A 20,851-nucleotide genomic window follows, 5' to 3' on the forward strand; every position below is an offset into this window, starting at 1 on the left:
CTTGCAGTTCGAGGATAGGAAGCCAACAGAACATAAATAATTAGTTCTTTTTTTGGACTAATTGTACACAGATTACTAGAATGCTCCTTGTAATCATAATACATGGTCACGTGATGTTTCCAATTTACACAAATTATAACACATGATTATTAATAACTAAACTTTTACCCACCCTTAATGATTGTACACGTATGTTAATTTGTATAAATTGATAAAACTACATCTGCATAACATGTGATGTTATGATATAAATCCATTTACAATTTAGTTACATTGGAGGGAATACATGGATTAGGGCTGGGTCGGTTCTTCCAAAAAACCGAAGAATCAACCGAAACCCACATCACTAAATCGGAAAAAAAAAAAAAAAAGGCGTTCAATGATTGTCCGAAGATCGGTATCGGTTTACCTACCGAATCGATGGTGGGCAATGACGATTTGGGATTGGTGTACCAATACCAAACCGATGACTCCTTTCTCTTCTTCTTCTCTTCTTTCTTATTCTTCTTATTCTCAGACTATTTTCAATCATTCCGATCCAAACAAACCGACAAAGTTGGTCAAACCGACTATCGATGGACGGTGTCAATAGCGGTTGGGATTTGGTCATTCCGACCATGGTCGGTCAGTAGGTAGTTTGGGCTTGACAGTTCAGTAACTGAACCGAGTGACCCTAGCCCTAAGATGGATTGCCTAATCTTAACCCATCACCCCACAGTATATAAACCATTTATTATGCAACAGTATATAACTAATGTCAATTGTTTGAATAGGTCATGTAGAGTTTAATGGTATTTTAACTCATAAAGTATCACACTCACAATTGACAACCACAAAAAACAAAAATAACTCTTAATATGAAATAATTGAGTACAAAATTCTTTAGTAGTTTAGACTTTTAGAATCCAATAATTATCACATATGCTATCAGAATTTTTGTTGCATAAAGTATGAGTTCGAAACCTTCAATCTCTATTTCACACCCCCCACTCTTTGTCCACTATTGCACCTGTATGTTTCTCATTGTCTGCAATCCTCTCTCCACCTGTAAGATGAGACTGCATGTGAGAGGAAGTATTAGTTTGATATGCATTCTAATCTCATTTCTTAAGAACTTAAACTTTTGGAGGTTCAATGAGAACCTAACAGTAGAAACTAGAAACTTAATATACAAAGCACAAGCCTGATTAACAATTAGACTACCCCCCCATATGCTTGATTTCTTCATTTAGTTTTCACAGCAAGAGTGCCACACGCATACACGTAATCCTCATTCCTCAGTTCAGAATTCTCAAAAGTTTAGTTCTACACTTTTCCATGCACAAATTTGAATGGGGATCCAAGTGGGTTTATGTCTCATGTACCTGGAAGCAAATGCAATGCCTAGTACATCAGTGCTATGGCACAAAAAGAATATCAAAAGTGTATAAAAAATATCTTACATTAAAAAAAAAAAAAAGGGAAAGACTTTTGACAAATTCTGTTTCTTATAGAAACAAAATTCAAATAACTTAGAGTGAAATTAAAATAAGACTCTTTTCTCAAGTATTTTGAAATCCATCACATTTCAAATGATCAAATTCACATTTATTTCATTAAAGTAAAACATTAGTACTTCTAAGGACTCAAACTCGTCCAAAACAGGGTTTCCCTGGATCAGAAGGGAATTTACATTAAAAATGCAAACATCTACTTCTAAATCCAAAGCTGAAAGTATTTTGGCAAAGCAATACACGTATGTAAGGGTTGTACTCCTAGTATACATTGCTCTCTGTTTGAAAATAACACGGAGGGAAGTCTTATATGAATTGTTTTTCAGACACTGCCAACAACCATGCTCAGTAAGCATACTGTGCCTTGTGTATTATAACAAATTCATTAAATCTGCAAAAGCAAGGCCGTGAAGACTACCTGGAATACAAATATAAAGCCTGCTAGAAAGGAGTTTGCATCAATGGTGTCAATGCAATATACAAACCACAAAATTGAATGTTATTCGCTAATATGTTAGAACTGATACCAGATTCGAAATTGGGGCCCCCGCCGTACCCTACAATCTTTGGGAGGCGAGAAACTCTAGCAAATAGCTAGATAAGATACCAAATAGAACATTATGTTAGAACTGATAACAAAATTGAAGGCCAAAATTGTTTTGGATACTCAGTTTTATACAAATCTTGTAAATTTTACAATCAGAGGTTCAATTTCTGAAGAAGATCAAAATTGGGCACCTTTTATAGGACTACCGTCCCTTCCAAAACAACTTATTCGACATCAGAACAAAAATAAAATTATCCACATACCATTATATCAACGCCATTTTCAACAGGGCAACCAATGGTGTTTTGAGTTAGTTTTCTGTTCCAGAATTCAGTAGACCAACCTTTAACATAAGTCTACATCAATTGATAAATATAGCAAAACTAAATAAACAAATCTATTATATTAAAAAATTTCTTGGGATGAAGTGTCAATGTATGACGGATTTTAATATTTTCAACCACCCCTTGGGCTTAGCATTACTTGTATAAGGGAATGTGGGTTCATTTTAATGGTACAAAACTACAAGAAGCACTATTGTATTTTAGGCATTCTTAATTGATAAAAGGAAAAAGAAGTCCTTTTTTCTAGTGATAAATGTACATGATTTTGGTGTCAATTTTAGCTTTAATTTACAATATTAACCTTTAGGAGTTGTATTTGGATTTAGTTTTCTATTATAAGAGTTCTTGTAGTAGTTGATCGTTAGACATAGCAAATATACTTGGTTCTATAAAACACTTCTGTTTCAAAATGAAACAGTATAACACATGATTATACCTTCTAAGATGGGGCTGTTTAGCCAATCATGGAAGAATTCTAGTCAACTGACCAGCATATATAGAATTATTGATGTAACTAGTTGTCCATCAACGCAAGTCACCACAAAGAACCACTTCCAATTAAAACGACATTCAAACTACTAAATTAAACTGTCACCTGGATATGATCATCTACTGAGCATCTTTCAGCTGTAAATCTCAATACTAATGCTGTGATTCATGAACAGATATAGGAAGAATCATTTTCCTGAAAAATAAATAACCAAGCTCATAGCACAACCCACAGTAGTCATCACTGGCCTACAACTTCAGCTCATATATTTAACATGCACAACCATTGAAATTTAATTTATTTATAAATCAAAGTATTTTTTATTACCTATGCAGATGACCAAGTACAAGAATAATTATCTCATCATATTAATTGCTGCATAACATATAACAGAGATTAATAGTCGCAAGAGCCCCTTATACACCTGATTGAAAATCTCATTCTTATACTCAAGTGAAGGTAATACCCCAAGCTTGTGGCATGAAAAGACACTTAGCATATCAATGATGCAGCACTGGCCAAGTCAAAATCAGAACACAAAAGTACAGATATCTCTATCTATGACTCAACATCTAAGAATCAAGCAGCTGCTACCTGTTCTGCCATTTGAGGGGGTTCTGATGATGATTGGTTTGATCCTGTCCCTTGAGCAGGTCCCGACGGCAGGTGGTTTGGTCCTAGGGTCTGAGAAACTTCAGATGGGGGGTATGAAGCTGTCATATGAGGGAGCCCTGATGGAGGTTTCTGTGGTACTGCCATTTGAGGGAATCCTGATCGGGGGTAATATTGTCCAGCCATTTGAGGGGCTCCTGATGGGGGGTAATATTGTCCAGCTATTTGAGAGTGTCCTGTTGGAGGGTGATGGATTGCCGCCATTTGTGGAGGTCCTCTTGGTGATTGGTAAGTTCCTGCTGTTTGATAGGGTCCAGATGGCGGCTGATATGGTCCAGCCATTTGTTGGTGTGCTGATGATGGGTGATATGGTCCTGCCATTTGAGAAGGTCCTGATGGAGGTTCCTGTGGTCCTGCCATTTGGGGCAATCTCATTGGCTGGAATTGCCGAGGTCGTGCCTCTCTGGGTGGTGGTGCGTATCCCAACCTATTCATATTTAATACTCTCTCAATCTCTTCACCACGCCCAGCTTTTACAAAAGCTTCATTTACAAATTGCTGCAATGCAGGAGGAACACCAATGCCATACCTCACCATTTCTGTCAGTAATTCAAGGCTTGGGTCAAATGCACCTTCATTGCAAAGCCCCCTGATCACAACATCATAACAACTGGCATCTGGTTTAGGATCTTTTTCTCCCATTTTCTTCAAAATCTGTCCACAGTCCACTGCCTTACCATGCTTGATCAATTCATCAAACACCCTATTACCAAGGCTAGCAACCACTCGCAAACCAGCCTCCACCATTCTGTTAAATATCTTAAGAGCATCGTCTATCCTCTCTACTTTCAAATATGCATCAATCAGAGTCCTATGAGTCGTAACATCCGGGGTCAATGATTTTGAGGACAATTCTGCAAACAGTGTTTCAGCCTCTGTTAACATCCCATGTTCACAATATCTAGCAATGATATTATTATACCCTGCAACATCCATAGCAAAAGGCTTCGAGTTCACCTTTGCCCCCACCTTCTTAAACGTGGCAAAGGCCTCATCAATCCTTCCAAGCTTAAAGCACTCATTAACCATTATGTTAAATGTCTCAGAATTCACAGCCTGGAAGTTCGGAGGGGTGTGATTATCCAACATCTGTTCGAACAAAGCCCAGGCCTCCTTCTTCTTCTCATGCTTAAGCAACACCTCCAAGAGAACATTACAAGTCACTGGGATCATTCTAAACTGCCTATCAAGCAAGGACTTGTACGACTCCATCGCCTCCTTCTCTCTCCCCTTATTAAAGAACCAATCCATAAAAGTAGCATTCACAACCCCATCATACACCAAACACCTCTCTTTAAGCTCATCGAAAAGCTCATTGGCCTTGTCCAAATTCTCTAAATTCAAGAACCCATTGATCAAATTATTAAAAACCAAAGAATCAGCTCCATGCCCCTTATTCAACATCTCCCTCAACAAGTCCACGGCCTCACCTATCCTACTGGCATCGATCAACCCTTTAGTCAAATGCCGGTATGTAACAGGTGAGGGACCAAATGGGGCATTGGCGATAATATGCCGATAAACCTCAAGACCCACATCAACACGACCCTCATCGCAATGAGCGTTAATCAAATTGTTATAAGAGACAATATTAGGAACAATGTTTGATTGGGTGAAGAAGAACTGGAAGAGGGCAACAGCGTCATTGTACCTCTTGGCGCGGTACATGGCGGCAATAATGGCGTTGCAGGTGAAAACCGTTGGGCGCGTATTGGAGAACACCGAGTGACGCGCCAAAGCGGAGGCAGCGTCGAGGTCACCGGCGCGTATGAGTGACTGCACGCGGTTGTGGAGGTTGAGGCGAGGGCCGACGAGGGCGGAGGTGGAGTCGGGGAGGCGGGGAGCGTTGGGGTCGCGTGGGGGCGGGGGGTGCGAGTCGCGGCGTAGTGCGTTGAGTGGGGGCTCGATGCGGAGGCGGCGCTTGCGTCGGCGGCGCTCGGCGGCGGCTTCATCGGCGGAGGAGAAGGCGAAGGTGCGCGTGGGGGTGATATGGTGAGAATTAGGGTTAGGGTTTTGGAGAGTGAGGGAGGTGAGGGAGGTAAGGGATTGGGGTTTAAGGGTTTGTGGGGTTGTAGGGTGGCGGAGGGAGCGGAGGAGCAGGCGGTAGAGTGACATGGCTGGTGGCTGTGAGAGTGGTGGAAATGAAATGCTTAAACCCTAGCAAACAGGGAATGATTGTGAAAATGGGGTTTTGGTTTTGGCTATCTGCTTGCTTGTGAGCTTGTGAAACGTTGTGTGGCAGTAGATTTGCCGTTTGAGTGGCCGAGAGCTAGCTCTGTTTTATTTGGGCCAGACTGGATTCGACCAACAATTCTTGGGTTGGGTTGTAAACTTGACCTTAAAGCCCGTTTAAAGGCCATATTAGCACTCCAGTTTTGTACTTAGGGTTTTTACCGAATCACTAAAAAAAACCGCCTACCGAGCCGATCCGATCGGTTCGGTTATGTTTGTGTCTTTTCGGTTTCAGTTGGTGAAACGAACCGAACCGCCACTATTGGTAGTCAGAAACGGTATGCAAAACCATCTACTCGGAACACCAAAACCTCGAACTACTCCTCAAATACCATTGACCGAACCCGAAAATGTCAGTAACCGACAACCTTCGATCTAGCGGCAATTGCATTCTGTGGAATCCGACCCATGTCGGTTCGGTAGTCAGTCATGGGTTTTCGATTCGGTAACCGAACTGATTCCACCCCTGATTATAGTCATAATCCTCAAACTTTTCCCCGATTCTCATTTGTTCCTCCAATTCGTTTTTCAAATTCTAGAGTCTTATAACTTTTCCACGAGCCTCATTTTGGTCCTTTTTCGTCACATCTGTCAAGTTTTTATCTATAATGCTGACATAACTATTGGGAGTTGCACTTTTTTATGCTTACATGGAATTTTCAAAATTTTAAAACTATTATTATTTGAAAATTTTTAAAACAAAATTAAAAAAAAAGTTAAAAGAGAAACAACACGAGAACCTACAACCCATCCCGAGCCCCACGCTCCCACCCTCCACCACCGTTAGCAACTGCCCCATCGTCGGAGGTTCCTTACACCAACCCCTACTTCCCCTTTTTCCTTCTCTTTCTCTTTCTCTTTTTCTTTCTTTCCATCTTTCTCTGCAACCCAACTGTTGAAGCATAAAGAGAGGCCAAGGACCTTGCCACCTCCATATCAAAGGTTACTAGTATCCGATCTGGAGGCTAGCAAGGTCGTTAGCCTTTCTTTGTGCTATGCCGATTGGGTTTCATAGAGAGAGTGAGAGAGAAAGAGAGAAAGATAAAGAAAGAAAGAAAGAGAAAGATGGGAGGGGCGAATGAGGTGGTCGGTACGAGGGACCATTAGCGATGGGGTAGCTACCAACAGTGGATGGAGGGTGGGAGCGTGGGGCTCAGAATAGGGTTGTTGTTATATTGTTTTGGTTTTTTTTTTTTTTTTTTTATAACTTTTTCTAATTTTATTCTAAATGTTTTCAAATATTAATAACTTTATCAATTTTGAATTTTTTTATTATTTCTTTTCCGTGTAAGCACAAAAAATTGGGACCCATGATTGCCACATCATCATTTTAGACAAAAACTTAATAGATGTGATGGAAAAAAACAAAAGTGAGACTTGTGGAAAAGTTTCAGGACCCTAGAATTTGAAAATCGAATTGGAGGGTCGAAGTGAGAATCAGGGAAATGTTTGAGGACAATGGCTATAATTAACCCTTGTATTTTGCATATTCTACTATTTTATTTTACTTATTTATTGGTATCATTTCTAAAACTACGCTTAGTGGCTTCCTCACTTTTTTGTTTTCTTTCCATGTCTCTCTTATTCTCATCTCTCTCTCTCTAGCATCATTTGTGTCAGTCTTTCAAATCTCTTACATGTCGGTGTAGTGGTATCATTTCCTCCTCTCCTCTAGCTGACCAATCTCACAATCATCGGTGCTGGTCAATTCTTTGTTCCTCTCCTCTATCTCAATTTCTTTAAACTATCTTAATACTCCCCAAACTCATAAATCCTTATGTAAATCATTAAATTGACAGATTGTAAAAACAAAAAAGTTTATGAAAGGGTAGTGGAAACATGTTTATTTGTGAGGTGGCTAAAAACAAGTTTCTTGTGCGATTTGTTTGTCTGTGGGATAAAAGAAAGGCTATGTCTATAGAGCCCTAGACTTTCAATAATTCCTTAATAGTGTTGCCTAAGATCTCGAGAGAGATGTATATTTTGATTGTTCCATTGGTGGATGCGATGTTTTGGATTATTATTCATGGCCTCCCAATGAGCTAGCAAGATGGCGACGACGGTTATGACGATTGAGAATTATATTAGTAAGTTTGTTGGGGTGATGAAGATGGAAATGTGGATTGTATTGGAAAAGCTCTTCAAATTTGTGTATTTGAAATAAATTTTGGGCCCTATCATTCGTGTTCCAGTTTTTGGGGGAGGGAGTTTATTAAGTTGGAACTATGGTGGAGAGTGGTGGATGACAATACCAGAAGAATTCTAATCATTCTTGGTTACCTGTGTATGAAATATGGACTAAAGTCAACTAGGAAATTGGTGAATTATACGGCTCAAGGCTATTTCGATTAATGGGCAATAGCATCTTTCTTAAATATTCTTAGTCAGGAGAATGTTAACTAGGGCTTTATAACATTCTAACTGGGATGAAGACTAGCACATGCATGTCAATGCTTTTCTCATTAGAAGAGTTGGCAAGTCTCAAGACATAGTGAAGAGTCACTAGAGCAGATATGTGGGTGTGTGTCGTAGTCTTCCTAAGGGTTATGACACATATTGAGTAGTCCTCAACCTGAGGCACCATCGATGTCTTATGTGCACGCTCAATGTACTTTCACTGCATAAAATAGACCAACGTAATTAAGCACGGGTTACATGTGTTAGTCGGGTGCATTGACACACGCGTGAAGACATATGATCGAGTGCGCAACATGGAATCTCTCGCCTTCCATAAATGAAAGTGATGTCCAATGGAGTGTTGACTCGTAAAATCTTTGGCCAAAACATTTGACTTGTGATTATAATTCTGATTATATGCTATATGCAGTAGGATTGTACGTACACTAACATCGTGCCTACAGTTATAGTCAATTGTACATAGATGAGAGAAAGACCAAATCATATTGGACTCATAACTGAATAGGTTCTCACATTGTCATTCATCTTGGTGGGTAACCATGAAGCATAGTTAAGTGACAATCATGAACTTGTGGAACCCAGAGAATTAATATGAGGTTATATTAATTCTCACTATGGAAAAAAGTTAAAGGAATTTATTTTGGTTTAAACTCCACGATGTCAAACTAAGAAGAACCTATGAAGTCACACACTTATAGATGGATGTTGGTAATGGCTAGGGGTGAAACTTGGGCGGGTTGAAAGGTCAACCCATGCTTTATTTCTCAAGTTTGGGTTTAGGCGGGTTGAAAATAAGTGAACCACCACAACCCAACCTCAATTCAGGTTGGGCTCGAGTTGCCTAATTTCTTTGGGTTGTACTCAACTCGCAAAATCAAGGAGCGGGTTGGTTTCAACTTGTGAAAAAAAAAAAAAAAAAAGAGAAATTTTGTGAAATAACTTATTTTAATATCAAACTTACATTTTTTTTTTTTTACTCTTTTGGCCATTTTTCAGAAAAAATTACCCCTGATATACATGCTCCAATTTCACTATAGATCTCAGCTCATTGATGAACAAAGATATCTCCTTTAGCCTAAATCCTCTTAGCCCCATTATTACCTTACTTACTGCAACATCAATGAAAATGATGAACATATATACAACTCATCTATCTGTCATAATCCCAGAAGTTAGAAACTCTTATTTGTTCTAATCTCAAGAGTCAAAAACCCAGATATGGGTTTTCTTCTCCAACGAGTAATCCCAAAGTGAAAAACTCAGATCATGGGTCAACCAGATAGGTCGTCGATGGTGTCAAGGCAAATGACGAGTCTGACTCCAACGCCGCCGCCGATGAAAGCTCGACGAGTTGCGATGATGACATGTGGTTATGAGACTATCTTCAATGGCCTTTTTTGGGTTTCAATGAAACTAATTGATGTAAAAGAGAAATATAAAACTCAGATTTGGAATGTTTTGTACTTGGAATTCAAATGAGTTTTTGTTTTCAACATCATAAAACAAGATTTGGGATACTGATTGTTCACCAACAACAGATCAAGTTGCAAATCTGGAATTAAGCAGTGGGTTTTGGTGATGAGCGACAAAGCTTTTTCATTTCAGATTTGAATTTGGCGATTGTGCTGTAGCTATTTTGTTAAATTCGATTTTTTTGTCGACATATGGTCATCAAGTCGTCGCCACATTAGACTAGGCGACTTAAAGGATATTTTGGTCCCAAAAGTGTCAAAAGAGAAAAAAAAAAAAAAAAGATTAATTTTAGAGCTGAAAGTCAAAAAAGTAAGTTTAGGATTAAAATGGGTTATTTCACAAAATTTTCCAAAAAAAATCTTGATAAAAGTATAACACAATTACCTCAATTAATCAATCACCATGGTTCAAAACTTCATATATGGACTAAGTTCAAATAAAACAAAGAAATACCTTCAAAACTTCAACATGAAGTGAATAATAATAACAACATCACAACCATATTACTACCAAATACCATAGTTTAGATTATGTTTCACACAAAAATATATAAGGTAAAATATATATTTCGACCTCCTGTTAAAACTCTAGTTCATCTTCAATAACAATATATAAACTCAATATTATATTACTAATTTAAACTAAAATGTAATCTAATATATAGATTATAGCATAGTATTAATACAAATCGGGTTTGGAATTTGGGCTAGGGATTTGCTTGGGCTTGGGCGTGCATAACCTCTACCCAAGCCCAACCCAAAAAATTCTAGTTGAAGTCGAGTTCGGGTTCGGACATGTTTTGACTTTTTCAAACCCTCTCACACAGGTTCAAACACTGAATTGGGTTTGGGCGAACTCGAGTTGACCTGTCCCAAGTTGCACCCCTAGTAATGCAAACAAGGAATAGGTGAATAAATTGACGAATTTATTCTAGAATAAACTATTTAATTAGTGACCCAAGAATGAGATAATTAATGTTATTAATTTCTCATAAGATATGATGTTGTCACATTTAAATGTGTGAAACATATATCTTAGGAGGTTTGGCTACATGTACCTAGTCAAAGGCATGAGATCACAAATGAAATATTAAATAGTTGACGGGCTAGAGAGAGAAAAGCAAAATGTACATAATTACACTATAGATCCAGCCATATTATGACATGTTAAATTGGTGGTTACATTGCGTGAACCCTAAACCCTAAACCCTAAACCCTGAATATCAGTTGCACAAGATAATTTATCAAACTTTCTAGAACTCCACCTGTTAGTGAGTGAATAGGCTTCAAAATACTTATCCAGTTTTAACCAATATTGGATTTATTCATTCCCTCTCTTTTTATTTGGCAATTACAGCACACTATGTAATAATATATTGGTTCTAGTGATAAAAAAAAATGCAACTGTCATATTTTTTCTCATATTCCTTTAGTTTTTTAATTTGCAAATAACGCAAAACCTTTATAATTGAGTGCGGTATAAATGCATATTATTAGAGGCATCACATAATGGTGTGCAGAAGTCAGTGCAGTCAAGAATAGTTCTACGCAATTGTTAACTCTTCTATGCACAATTGGTCAATAGTAGAACACTAATGCATATTTTACAACATCAAAAACCTTGTCAATCTAGCATAATCTCAAAGCAAAATTGATTAGATGTACAACTTTATTGATGGCTACAAGATAAAGGCAGCACAGCATATCACGGAGAGCTAGATGCACTGGTGAACCAATAATGGGCAAACTTCTACACATCTCCATTTGGTATCTCGCCACCCCTTGCAGCTCTTTTCTGCACATCTGCTTCATAATGTTGAAAAGCAGCATCAAGAGCCTGCACTAAAATAATCCGTCCATCAGTTCCAGTCATCATTAAGATTTCTTTCTTTTCCTTTTCCTTTAAACAATGCATAATCCTACAGATAAGGCCACTAGTCAGCCACCACAACAATCAAATACAAGCATTGAACTTAATCATGTCTAGTCTAAGTTGAAGGTCTGTTCTGTAAGGATACTATTTTCTCTAAAAGAAAAGGGAAAGGATACACCAAACAGAAAGAGCACAATTAGCCAACAGAACTAGTAGCAAGCTTGTTACAAAAGACTGAACAGCATTAAGCCATACTCAGTCATCAATAACGTATTAAAAAAACAACGGAAAGTAAAAGCATATAAACATAAGAGATAATGCTTAACATTCATATTCAAATGGATTAATCCTTGTAATATAACTGAGAATGGAAGAAATTATTGACCTGATGCATTGGACGGACAAGGAGGGAAACCTGGTGCCGGAAGTCTGACTGCACAGTCTCCTTTATCTCCTGCAAAAAATTCATTTAATACAACAGTCAAGAAGATCCTAAACCCTCTATTAAAACAATCAAAACCATTTGTACAATAATGGGGGATTTAAAACATGAAGAAATCAATATTACCTATATAAAAAGCAAGAAAGAGAGTTTGAAAAGATGTGTTTCTTTTTGGACCAAAAGAACATTTTATGTTTTTTCTATATCGAGTTATCCATGAAACATGATTACAAGGGACGGTAGACTGCAAAGGTGAAGCATTAACCGACGGTCTCTTAATGGCCAAGAAAAGTAAATAAATATACTTTGAACCAAACCAGTAATCACAGTGCTAAATCAAAGTATAGGTGAATTGAAATACAATTAGAAACCAACATACTCTCTCTCCCCTCCAACCCCTTCCATCCCTCTCATCCGAATTATGATCCAGCATACACCCAGGTTGCTGCAGACATGTAACCTAATTTAAGACTGTTCACAGAAAAGCCCCAAGGAGTGGTCATAAAGCTATATGGCAACCGGACCTTAACTCAGGATGATTCTGTATTAGCCATGTTGTATGGATAACCTACTAAAGAAGGCCCAAGAGCACTAACTTGCCGTGGCGTGAAGGGACATCTAATAGATGAGGCAGACAAAGCTAGTGGGCTGTTCTCAGCAGTTTGTAAAACTACTTTATCATATGGGGAATTGTGTAAAGTTAATGATAAGAATTTCAATGACGATGGGCTAAAATCATTTTATAGTTTTGAGTTTCTGTCAAGTATTTTGAAAAGAGTCAATATGTCATAAGCTATGGTCGTACAATATGAAACTAAAATATGATATGGTAATTCTTATACTTAGTACATGCATGTGGGGATTCAACTACTGTGTTAAAAAAACTAGGGGAAAAAAGGAGGTGCATGGAAGCTCTAGCAGAAAAGATACCTCTAGCTGTCGATATATTTGTGACATGGCATCCTTCAATCTGCCTACCTGCATCACAGTAACTCAATGAATCCACACAAATCAGAAAAAACAAAATAAACAAATAAGCCACTAAAACCAGGTTCAAAAGATTCAAACAGCAATGTAAATGAGTTACGACTCTTCATCAAACCAAACAGAAGACTTTTAAACGCCTTTTGACCTTCATCACCCTATCGGGGATATAGGATATTAGGATCCAGGCCAATTTGATTTTTTTTTTTTTAATGAGAAGAAACAATGTTCCATTAATGAAAGAGGTTATTATAATCTGTGGACAAGATATACCATATTAATATTCAAAAGATGATCAAGGTCTGTCCTCCGTCAAACAATCTTCCATTTCACAATAGATAACAAGCATCCTTCTCAAAAGTAATAAGGTCAAAATTTGAAACCTTAATATAATTTAAAAACTATAACAACATTTTTATTTTACATTATATAGCATAAAGCCTTCTTGTGAATTATAAGAACTAACCTTAGTATAAAGAAAAGTTGACGTAATTGGATATGAAGACCAAAAATGCCTCAGTAATTCTTGAATGGACATCCAATGCTGGAATAAGAAACGTAATCCATAAAATCATGAGAACTGAAGAGTATGCAAAACTTACTGCAGCATATGTTATACTTCCAACTCTAAGATAACAAAGCATCTGCAATTAAGTTTCGTGCTATTTACAAAGCAGCTAATAGTATTCATAAATAAACAAACGAGCTGATGCCCACTCACATGTAGAAGTTCCTCTTCAGTTTTGTTTGGCAACCCGTCCAGAATGCTCTCTCGAGGATTTTTCCCAAGTTGGTACTTGGTACTTGAAATATTCTGGGTCAGTCCATTAAGAACCTATACCACAGAAATGGGCAGTAAATTCTCTTGCAAAAAACTACATGTTTATACATATACAAATTTCATATTTGTATGTGATTTTTGTGCTTTATGGCATATCATATCTTGAAAATGACCTGCAACAAATATTATATTACCATAAGAGCAACTTCTGGTCTAACTGTGGAATTGCTTAATCCACTGCTCTTAATTCTAGATATAGACTCCCTCAAGGAGCCATATGCTTCCTCAGTAGTCAGGCTGCATTTTGTTTGTTCAGTTCCAGTACGTGAATCATCCAAAGTTTTCAGTGCACTAGCTTGTTGCGTGTCAAAGTAGTCTCGAGGATCCTGTCCTCAAAAACACAACAGGAAACATCTACACTATCAGAAGAAAAGAAAAAGAATATGGAATATTAACATGAAAACTGTTGACCTGTAGGTATGATGATGACAAAGATAACCTTAATACACAATGGAGCAACAGGATGATCATGAGGTTCTCGAAGGTCCTCTATCTCATTCATCCGAGTAATCCTATCAAGTCTCTCCTGCACACCACTCTCATCAGATTCTGCAAAAGAACAGCAAAAGATATGCACAGATGTGCTACTATCAGAGAAAATGAGGCATATTAGAGAAAGGGCAGGAGCAGAAAATCCCAATGTACAAAGCAAAGGGAAAATGACATGCTAACCCTGTCTTGACCGCATAAGTGCCTCTGCTACGGTTCTTGGATCCTCTAGATCCACATCTGCAGTGAGGTTCAAAAATCAAAGTTATCTACCAAAAATTATAGAAGAAATATAGCTTAGCCGGTTAAACAAACTGCCATTGTATGTTAGCTATATCAAATCAAAGTCACTTATTATTTAAAAAGAAATAAATCAGAAGCAGCATATGAAATTTATTAATGAATAGAAAGAAAATACAAAAGATTCAGGAGAGTCTGACCGACAGTTCTTCCTTGAAGAACAACAGCGCCTTGTCTGTTAAGGTCTTGCGATAAAGTCCTCCTGTAGTGCTCACTCTGTTCAGTTATGTCCTTGGTACCATCACGAAAGATCCCATGATCCTGATTTTTTAAAAGTAGAAACCGGATAAGAAATGGTAAGGACAGAAACTTTACAGTATCCTTAGAGGGAAGTCAAGTATGATCATTAAAAAAACTCATTGTAGATCAAAGACATAATTGGACTTGGACATTCCGAATATCAGAATGTAAACTATTATGGAAAAAGGAGAAATATTTCTGCAATCTACCATTTATATGACTGGCTAAAATAAAAAACCACCTTCAAAATTTTGGATATCAGGTAAATTTAAAGGGATATTAAAAAAAGATTCAAGAATGTTGTTATATAACATACTGGAAGATGTGTATAATCATCCCCTAGGTCAGCTTCCATATCCAAAGTTGGATCAACCCGTTGAATCTGCAAAAACAACATGCCAATAAGGAGATAAAAGAATACTTTAGTAACTAGAAAAGAAAAATGTAGCAGAAGCATCCCAGGAGAATCAAGATTTGAAAGGGAGAAGGGAACGATTTTCTAAAGAGCACCTTGTGACGAGATTCCCTTGCCAATATCTCATCCTCCTTTAAAAATATTGCCAGTTCCTCATCCTCAGCAGCTTCTGCTGCAGCTGCAACAACATTCTTTGTACTGTTGAGGTATTCGGCTCTGAAATATTTTGTCCAGAAGTCTTTTTCTGTCATCTGGAATACAAAGTGTAAAAAGAAGTAAAAGGTTAGAAAAGTATGCTTCGAGAAAAGTAAAAGAGCAAATAAAATACTACTCAATCCTTAAATTATCATCTTAAGAGTAAGCCTCAAACAAAACTAAATAAGGGTGATGACTAACATGGAAAACTGCCTGATTATGTAAGGAATTGTTTCGATATCCTCACTACCTTACTGGGAACGAGATTAAGAAATGCCTGGTGAACAGCTGGTTTCAGAGCAAAAATCTGAAAAGCAATATAACAATTAAGCATAAGCACCAAACAAAGTATTCCAAGATGGATAACTAAGCTCTCTTCCAAAGTATCGGCAATCATTGAAGCTTAAAGAAGTCTTATCTCAGACAAGGTGGAACAAATTGTTAACTGAGAGAAACATGCCTGATATTTAATCTCTGGAGTCAAATTAAATGTAACCTTGTTCATCTGGGCAAAACCAAGAAAAAAAAAGAAATCAGTTTCAGAACACAAGCTGATGAGGCGAAAATGTTATCCATAACAAAAGGAATCCTTTCTGATCCACAAGATAGTTCAATTACAAAGAAACCAAGGAAGTGCCAATCGCACAAGGAACCAAAGTAATTGTTGACAAGAAGAAAACTCACAAATCATAGTGCTCATTAGGATTCAATCCGAAGATCTCCACCTTGTGATACAAGTGTACAATGTGCACAAACACATGCACAGAGAGAGAGAGAGAGTGTGTGTGTGTGTGTGTGTGTGTGAGAGAGAGAGAGAGAGAGAGAGAGAGAGAGAGAGAGAGATCTATGTTCTACCCGACCGTCAGTCATAGGTTTGGTGTCCAATATCATCGAACTTTTGAAACCAACACGTTGATTTGACTTTCTACCGCTGTCTCCATCTAGCATCTTCTGCAATTGATTTTTACAGCAGAATTGTCACTATAACACACTTTTGGCTATCAAAATTGTTCCATTTTCGGCATAACCATGGGGAGAAAAGAATGGTCCAACACTATGTAGAGGCTTACGGTTCAAATGAAAAATGAAACACATAATTCCTAAAAACAACATAAATAAGCATGTCTCCATTGAGATAACTAACCTTCCTAGTTGCCCAGAACTCAGATTCTGTCAAGACACCACTGATCACAAGTTGCTTATGAAGTTTCTGCAATTCACTGTGAAGGGTAAAATTTAGTGATACAAAACAGGAAGTTCAAACAAAGAAGATATCAGTTTTATACAGAAAATGCTACATTCAGCAGCAAGCAATCTGGTGACAAGAGATATCAAGTTACACCACTTCTAAAAACCTCAGCTCATCTAAAACGCAAATTAGAAGCATTTTTTGATTGACCATTACTGTCCTAATTTCCACCGAAAAACCAAAGGCAAACAAAAATAAATTGTATATGCAAATGTAAGCAACACTGAAACACAAAAAGAGAGGAAAAGGGTATTAAAAAAAATCCATATTTACGGGTAAGGAGGGAAATGAAATTAGTGGGGGTGATGGCAGACCTATGTTCAACTTCAGAGAGAGAGAAAGAGAGAAAACCACCGAATGGGGTAAAAAAAAAAATTAATAAGCAAGAAGCAATACTCAACTTCAGAGGATTTAAAAACCCACATTTACTGGTAAGGAGGGAAATGAAAATAGTGGGGGTGATGGAAAACTTACGTTCAAACTCAGAGAGAGAGAGAGAGAACCAAATGAGGTAAAAAAAAAAAAAAAAACACGCTATATCTTACTTTTCAATTTTCATGCATCCTCTTTTGACATGATTGAAAATGCATAATATAAGACTTGTGATAACTATCCAATGTGAGATGTAAGATTTGTCATATCTTCCCATTACAAAATGGAATTTCTTTTTTCTTTTTCTTTTTATCAAGTAACCAGAAAATGGATCATCCTAAACACCACCATTTTGGAGCCAAATTGTTTGACAAAAGACAGGAAAGCAGCCAAGTGTTTGAACTGAGCAATCTGAAATTGAAAAAAAAGAGGCAGGAACTTTGAGAGTAAAGGCCATCCAGGTTTAGTAATTCTGTGGGTATGAGTTTTTGTAATGTTGTGATCAAACTAATTGAAAGCTGCAATATATTTTTTTCAACATCAACTGTCATTAATAGTTGATTCTAAGGGAAACCATACTAGAAAATATAATTTGTATCATTTAAGTAGATAGAATGGAATAGCATGTGTGAAAACACAGCAAGAAAGTGGCCATTGTTTGAACTCAGAAATCTGAAATTGAAAAAAGAAGAGGCAGGAACTTAAGAGGGTAGAGGCCATCCAGGTTTAGCATTTCTGTGGATTTTAGTTTTTGTGATCTTGTGATTCAAACTAATCCAAGGCTACATTATATTTGTTTCAACATTAACTGTCATTAATAGCTATTCTAAGGGAAAGCATATGACTAGACAATATAATTTGTATCATTTAAGTAGATAATATGGAATAACATGTGTAAACTAGTAGAAACCGCATATGATACAAGTTGATGGTTTGTGCTATCTAATTTTTTCCTGCTGAGCTTTCATCGCATTAAGATGAAGTAAAAATCCAGATTATAATTCAACTAAATCAATATTAAATTAATAAATATCTCAATGAGAAACAAAACAAAATAGCTTGAAATTTTTCCATAGTGCTACCAAATGGGAAATGCTGATGATTGCTATCTGATCATGTAGGTATAGGAGACTAAAGTCACCTGTTTTCTTGCAGTAGCTTCATTCTGAGCTCCATTTCTGCTCTACTGAGTTGTTCATCCGGAAATGTAACTACAGGCACCTCAGGAATAGCTTTTGCAGCTGAAGAAGATTTCGCAACCTCTCCAGACTTAGCAAGGCCATTGCCTATTCAAAGGCACCAGAAACCAAAGACTAAGGATAAAATAGTAAACCAAAATAACAACCAAGACAGAACAACAGTCGAATAAAAAAAAAATGCCATGTCATAAGCCTAAACAGAAAGCAGTGAGAGGGGAAAAAGCAATGATTGACAGTGAATGTTATGTGGATAACAGAAAAGGTAAAGGCATTAAAACAGTCTTCCTCGCACCTACATGCAACATTTGCATGGAAATTCTTAAAATTCAACTAAAAAGTAGAATCCAAAGTATATATCAGCAGAATGGTAGATTTGCAGACAAATGAGTGATTTTAAAAGAAATAATATGGCTACTTACTACCTCTTTCTCAAGAAGAGACAGGGCTTGCGATTTTGCACATTGAAAATGAAAATGAAAATGTCAAACATGCAAAGAAAAAAGGAAACTGTAATTTCCCAGAATTTTTCTGCTTAAAGACTATGCACCACTTTTTTCATTCTCTCTCTCTCTCTCTCTCTCTCTTCAAAAATAGAGAAATGATAATAGCCCGTTTAAGTGCTGCATATTATCAACCTGTCTAACTAGCCATAACTTCATGCACAAAAAGTCATGCATAATCAGTAAATATACTTACGACGCAGCCCATTCCAGTGCGGTGTTCCATACAAGACTAAAGATTTATATTAATAGCAATTACAGAGAGCTAAAGAAGAATGTGAAGCTGAGCCTTTGAACACAGTCAACATAGAATTTCATTACATGTTGTGGGTGTGACTGAGATTTACCTACAAGTTCTCGGCATACATGAAGATCGGGAAAACTTTCAAACTCAAAAATGTAACTTCCACCCTGAAACATCACCCAATAAATATTTGGAAAATTTCAGTCAATAAGAAAAAAGGAACAGCATTAGACTAGCACTAAATTAATGGCTGGGCATATAGCAGGTTACAATTAAAAAATAAAAACCTCATTATTGCTGAGATTAAGCCAAGGTGGTTTATTTGATCCCTCCTTAGTGTTTTTGTGACCTGAAAATTCATGAGGGAAAATAAGAAAAGGAATTAGAAAATTAGAACTCATATAACTATAATAAATAAAGAGAAATTGAATGATGGAATCTCAAAATGACTAAGATATGATTATGGGCCTCTTTGGAGCTTAAAAAAAAAGTAGGAAATAAAAGAAAAATAAAATTTATCATCAAGATGCACATAACAAAGCACAATTCTGGAGTACCTTTAATCTGTCCAAACCCCACATCAAGCTTTCTCGCAGACGTGGGATCGTTTGGCTTGAACACAAATTTGTTCTCCATCTGCATAGACCAACACATTTTCAAAAACATCAGTAAACAAACAAAATGCAATACTTGACAGTCACATACATAATTCCATACACCCAAAAAAATAAAAAAAGAACTTTAAAAATTACCCATAAACTGAAACTAGCATTTCGTCGAATACAATAGTACAATACATTGCCAACATATGAGACATTGTGTTATCGCAAACACCAATGGAGTTTAAACATAATAACAAAATTAGCAACGTAAATAAAAGCAAAATATGCGAAAAAGTGAATAAATGGATTAATTGGGTACCATAATTAGAACACCCGGAGTGCCAGGGTCCTTGACTGAAGTCTTGTATTTTGCACGCTTAACCACTTGTCCGGTCGACATTTTCTTCGCAATTGGAGCCACAAAATTTCCCAAAATCAAAAAATTCAAATCAATCAAAATTGTGAAAATCTCGGAGATCCAGGTTAGGGTAGGAGCCGTAGGGACAATATTTATGTATAGATGATCGACGCAATGGTGTTTGCTTGAGGGTTTTCTGTAACTATGGTGCAGTGGATAGCGAAGATCTTGTTAGGGTTTGGGTTGTTACAGTTAAAACGGTGCGTTTTTGTACGGACCGAGGGAGAGGCTATGTCGAGCAAGCTCCTGTGTGTGCCTGCCCCTCTCTAGCTCCTTCAGCCTGGGCTTTATTGAGCGCCAAGCATCAATCAGTAATTCTATTTCTATTTTTCTACACACTCCTAAATATCATCATCATTTATTTAATTTGTTTGGTAGACTTGTTTTTTTAGTTGTTTTTTTTTTTGTTTTTTGTTTTTTATGTTTATTTTATGCGTGACAAATGAGTAAATAGTAAATACGTACAAAATTATGTACTCCTTCAAAGACCACACAACTCAATTCCCTTTTCAAGTGTCTAATAATAATTTTGTTGTGTAATCAAAGGCTCATTAACGACGAACATAGTTTGAAAGCTCGTTATTATTGACAGAGAGTTGTATTAAAAAATGCCAAAGTTTGGTTTTGGTTCTTGTAGTTTGAGTTAGGTTCTATTTTAGTTTTTATAGTTTTAAGTAATACAATGTTGATTCCTTTGAGTTAAGTTCTACTTTAGCTATGTAGTTTTAATTATTATGATTTTAGTCCTGTAGTTTATACATTGTTACAATTCAAGGACATCTTAGTATTTTCGTTTATTAAACTATAGGGACCAAAGTAG

General features: G+C 36.9%; 2 protein-coding genes across 11 annotated transcripts; both read right to left on the reverse strand.

The window, feature by feature from the left end:
* Positions 1-823: 823 nt before the first annotated feature.
* Positions 824-5,774, reverse strand: GRP23 (glutamine-rich protein 23). 7 transcript variants are annotated; one of them, XR_015123280.1, is made up of 3 exons: positions 3,469-5,774; positions 2,980-3,069; positions 824-1,058 (listed from the first exon to the last, which is right to left on the reverse strand). XR_015123280.1 is itself a non-coding variant. In XM_086250034.1 (3 exons), exons 1-2 carry the CDS (start codon positions 5,659-5,661, stop codon positions 3,027-3,029), a joined length of 2,199 nt encoding a protein of 732 aa, XP_086106160.1. In that variant the 5' UTR covers positions 5,662-5,774; the 3' UTR covers positions 824-1,058; positions 2,980-3,026. The 7 variants fall into 7 exon arrangements, 5 of the variants coding, with proteins under 5 accessions (XP_086106160.1, XP_086106157.1, XP_086106156.1 ...); XM_086250034.1 differs by having other exon boundaries at positions 2,980-3,032; XR_015123279.1 differs by having other exon boundaries at positions 1,018-1,045.
* A 5,374-nt stretch (positions 5,775-11,148) lies between these two features.
* On the reverse strand, positions 11,149-20,316 carry LOC147279764 (general transcription and DNA repair factor IIH subunit TFB1-1-like). Of its 4 annotated transcripts, none has more exons than XM_086250296.1 (20): positions 19,933-20,316; positions 19,569-19,647; positions 19,299-19,360; positions 19,115-19,178; positions 18,210-18,354; positions 16,592-16,667; positions 16,303-16,395; positions 15,908-15,952; positions 15,698-15,754; positions 15,348-15,503; positions 15,154-15,219; positions 14,738-14,858; positions 14,481-14,537; positions 14,248-14,357; positions 13,943-14,134; positions 13,689-13,802; positions 13,434-13,511; positions 12,914-12,961; positions 11,927-11,995; positions 11,149-11,510 (listed from the first exon to the last, which is right to left on the reverse strand). In XM_086250296.1, the coding sequence occupies exons 1-20, from the start codon at positions 20,011-20,013 to the stop codon at positions 11,298-11,300; spliced, it is 1,926 nt and encodes a 641-aa protein (XP_086106422.1). In that variant the 5' UTR covers positions 20,014-20,316; the 3' UTR covers positions 11,149-11,297. The 4 variants fall into 4 exon arrangements, with proteins under 4 accessions (XP_086106422.1, XP_086106421.1, XP_086106423.1 ...); XM_086250295.1 differs by having other exon boundaries at positions 16,303-16,398; XM_086250297.1 differs by having other exon boundaries at positions 11,149-11,505; positions 16,303-16,398; positions 19,933-20,314.
* Positions 20,317-20,851: the final 535 nt, after the last annotated feature.

Source organism: Dryas octopetala, chromosome 7 (assembly GCF_963921425.1).
Source record: "Dryas octopetala chromosome 7, drDryOcto1.1, whole genome shotgun sequence".
NCBI classification, from domain to species: domain Eukaryota; kingdom Viridiplantae; phylum Streptophyta; class Magnoliopsida; order Rosales; family Rosaceae; genus Dryas; species Dryas octopetala.